Source organism: Benincasa hispida, chromosome 12 (assembly GCF_009727055.1).
Source record: "Benincasa hispida cultivar B227 chromosome 12, ASM972705v1, whole genome shotgun sequence".
Taxonomy (NCBI): domain Eukaryota; kingdom Viridiplantae; phylum Streptophyta; class Magnoliopsida; order Cucurbitales; family Cucurbitaceae; genus Benincasa; species Benincasa hispida.
Window position 1 is genome coordinate 68,531,059 of NC_052360.1, and position 3,769 is coordinate 68,534,827.

Below are 3,769 nucleotides of genomic sequence, written 5' to 3' on the forward strand. Positions count from 1 at the left end.
TTTGAACTTTTCAAGAGTTTCAGACTGGTGACTTATTAAGTAAATGTATCCATATCTCTAGTACTCATCAATAAAACTGACAAAATATTGATAGCCTCCTCGTGCTTTTACACTCATCGAACCATATAGATCTTAATGTATAAGTTCGAGAGGCTCTTTAGCACGAAGACCTTTTTTAGAAAAAGACCTTTTTGTCCTTTTTTCCTAAAGACATGATTCACATGGAGGTAAAGAACTATCTTTTAATTGACTTAGATGACCGTTTTTAACCAATCTCTCAATCCTGTTGAAATTAATGTGACCAATTCAAAGGTGCCAAAGATAGGTGTTAGGAGAATTTTTCCGTCTTTTGTTTTGAGTCTCAGCCATTTTAAACATCTCTATATTTAGAATGATCTTTGTTTCAGTTGGTTTTAATATGTACAAGTTATTTTCGAGTCTTGCAGAACAAATATGAACACCTCTTGAAAAAACAAATACTTCATTAGATTCAAAAGATATTCTGCATATATTTTCTAGCAGACAGGAAATGGAGATTACATTTCTTTTCGTCTAATGTACATAATATACATTTCTAAGTAAGATGAAAGATTCTCCAAGAAATAGCTTGACATCTCCCATTGCATGAGCCGAAATGACTTCTCCCTTTCCTACCTTGAAAGTCATTTCTTGTTCAGAAAGTTGTTTCCAAGAACTAATTTCCTGTAGAAAAGTGAAAATATGATTAGCGGTGGCTGAATCTAATATCCAGGTTAGGTGAGTATTCTCCACTAGACATGTTTCAAATACTAGTAAATCTAATTTACCTTGGTTTTCCTTTTCCGCTTTCTTTTCTGCTAAATATTTTGGGCAGTTACGCTTCTAGTGCCCATCCTCTCCGCAATGGAAACACTTCCTTTTGGGAGCCTTGTTTTTGTTTTTGTTCTTCTTTGCAATTGTTTTCTTATTCCCTTTATCCGTCTTCTTCATTTATACAACCTTGTCTTTCGAAGAAGAGAGAACAAACTTCTTTTTATCAGGGGGGTTTTATTTCAGACGTAGAACCCTTTAGAAACTTTTTAGGCCGTGAAATAACATTTACTTCACCTTCTTTAAGTTTCATCATAGACGATATGTCTATAGTTCGTTCAACAGTGTAGACAAATTGTAAGTAATTTTATTGATAACAGCATTGGTTCTGAAAGGTAGATAACTCTTCGGAAGAGATTATAATATCATACTGATTTGACTGATTTCATCTATCATTGCCCTATGAGCCGCAACAATATTAAAATGGACCATCATATTGAGAACATGTTCTCTAACATTGGTACCAACTTTTATGTGAGTACTATAAACATACTTAATGGCTTCATGCCGAACAGAGGATGACGGTTGCCCAAACATCTCTTGGAGCGACACCATTATCTCACAGGTAGTGGGCATTACCTCATATTTCTTATTAAGTACATCGAATATACTTGCTAAGATATAAGCCCTGGATTTTTCGTTAGCCATAACCCACTGATCATAGATGTCTCGAACATTTCGGTTCGCTGTTGTATTAGGAATCAAATGACATTCCTTCATCAACACAAACCTCAAATCAACCACAACTAATATCGTATTAATGTTGGATTTCCAGTTTGAATATCCTTCTCCGTTAAACTTGTCAGAAGCGAGCAGTTGTAGAATTGAATTTGACATTGCTGAAAAAATTTAAACAAATTCTATTAATCTCATGCATCTAAATCCAATTTTAGCAAAGAAACAATAAAGTACCCAAAAATATTTATTTATTTACAACGATACTTTAGTGATTTAGAACAGTTGCTACCATGGGGTAGTAAAAAATTCCTTCATTGAAGCAAGACAATCCTAACCAAATACTATATCAGAATAACTCTTTATTCCTATAGTTGTTTTGGTTATCGTTTTCAGTCAAGATCTTTACTAACAATTAGTAATTCTTGTAAGTGTGACCCACTATTTTTCAGATTTTATAGAACAATATGAATATGCCCCCGAGATGAAGACAATATCCAAGACGAAACTTTAAGACCCTATTCATTTCTAAAGCTTGGGTTGTTCTAAATCCTATGTTACAACTCTCAGTGGGGATCACTGTGGTTAACGGCTAGCTAGTGCCGCCTAAAAACGACAGCAGATGCATCATAGGAATCTCATGATTCAAACTAATGGAGGAGACTGTAGGACAATGTTGACACATTTCCTTCACCTACTTACTATGAACTACTTCCCCCATTCACCTTGTTATTGACCCATGCAAATACTTGCCATATGGAGTAGTCACGGTAAAAGCGACACGAAGCCGAGCATGGATCTCACAGTATGAACTCTTGGGGACGTGAGAGCTATTAACTTTATATCGAATATATTGTTAATCTCCCACTGAAGTGTTCTAAATGTTTGGGTATCTATTTACTTAGGTTTTATTACGGCTAATTAAGAAGAATCTAAGTCTATGTGATTTTATCCAAGTATAACGTTTATATTTGGATATTAACCTACGATGTCTATGTGTTTAAACCAGTTTTAAACCTCACACAGTTCACACAAGCTCATAAAATCAATTAACAATGCTCAATTTTTCAGTCATAATCCCCAAGTAGGAGGTGTTACGTAAACCATCAACTTAAGTATCCCCAGCCTTAGATAGGTTTATGAGGTAACAATCTATTTTAACAGTTAAAACTAGTTGTTAACCTAAGTGAACATATTGTGTATCTTTTTTATGGATTTTAAAATCTAATTTCATTTTATAAAATAAACATGCTTTAAACCAACCATAACATGCTTTAAAGGAAAAAATTAACATAATAATTACATCAATTTTTAACAAACCCTAAACCATGCATACTATATATTATAACTAATTTATAACATACAATAATGCATGTAACATGTTTAACTATGGTGGAATTTTAAATCTAAAATGGCCTACTTTATGCACAAACATATTTAATTTAAAAATAATACACATCATATCCATAAAATAATTATATAACACTAAAATGGTTCAAGTTTGGCATTCTAAGAAAACAAATAAGCTAAATGATTACAAAAATGACTCAAGAACAACTTTCATTTGATGAAGAATCGCTCGAACCGACCCGAACTGGACCCGAATCGCCTGATTCGAACCACGAAGGCACTAAAGGAAGTTGAATCAGACCAGTTTGGAGGAGAATCGATCAAACCAATTTCTTCAACCCCACGAACCGCCTAGGCAGTGTGCGACGCAACAACCTTTGGGATGAACAGCATCATGAAGCTGCATCCCAGCGTTGCAACACTGTTCATCAACGAGCTGGTGGCGTTGCAACACTCGATGAACATTATTGTAATGCTCCTGGGCAGAAGGCTCAGCTCCAATTTTCTGCTCAAACATGCTTGCTTCAATCTTCAAATTACAGCCTAATTCGGACTATAATGACTCCAAATAAATTACAAACTCTAGAACACACATATAAGCTCATGAAACAAGAGTCGATTACAAATTTAACTTGGAAATCAAAGAGAATTCTAATGCCAAAGTTGAATTAAAACCATATCAATCACAAACTCAGACATGCTTAGAATTTAACCCACCAAACAGAAATTAACGATAATTGAGTGCTTAAATCATGCTTTGATACCAACTGAAGGAGTAATATAACATGCAGGGGAACAAATCAGAATCAATAAGCACTCTAACTACTCTTAATTTGAATTTTAAATATTGCTATTCAAGTAATATTCATAGAGGGTTTGAAGCAAACATTACCTT

At 34.2% G+C, this 3,769-nt stretch overlaps 1 protein-coding gene across 1 annotated transcript; it reads right to left on the reverse strand.

Moving 5' to 3' along the window:
* Positions 1 to 1,206: 1,206 nt before the first annotated feature.
* Positions 1,207 to 3,391, reverse strand: LOC120067613. Its single transcript, XM_039019156.1, has 2 exons — positions 3,250 to 3,391; positions 1,207 to 1,688 (listed from the first exon to the last, which is right to left on the reverse strand). The coding sequence occupies exons 1-2, from the start codon at positions 3,389 to 3,391 to the stop codon at positions 1,207 to 1,209; spliced, it is 624 nt and encodes a 207-aa protein (XP_038875084.1).
* Between the last annotated feature and the right edge of the window lie 378 nt (positions 3,392 to 3,769).

Bases quoted from the DNA above. Each gene is read 5' to 3' on its own strand.
- LOC120067613 (XM_039019156.1), bottom strand. From the start codon at position 3,391: ATGTTTGAGCAGAAAATTGGAGCTGAGCCTTCTGCCCAGGAGCATTAC. The intron at 1,689-3,249 runs GTTGTTGCGTCG...AAATTTTTTCAG, and splicing joins TGATGCTGTTCATCCCAAAG to CAATGTCAAATTCAATTCTA.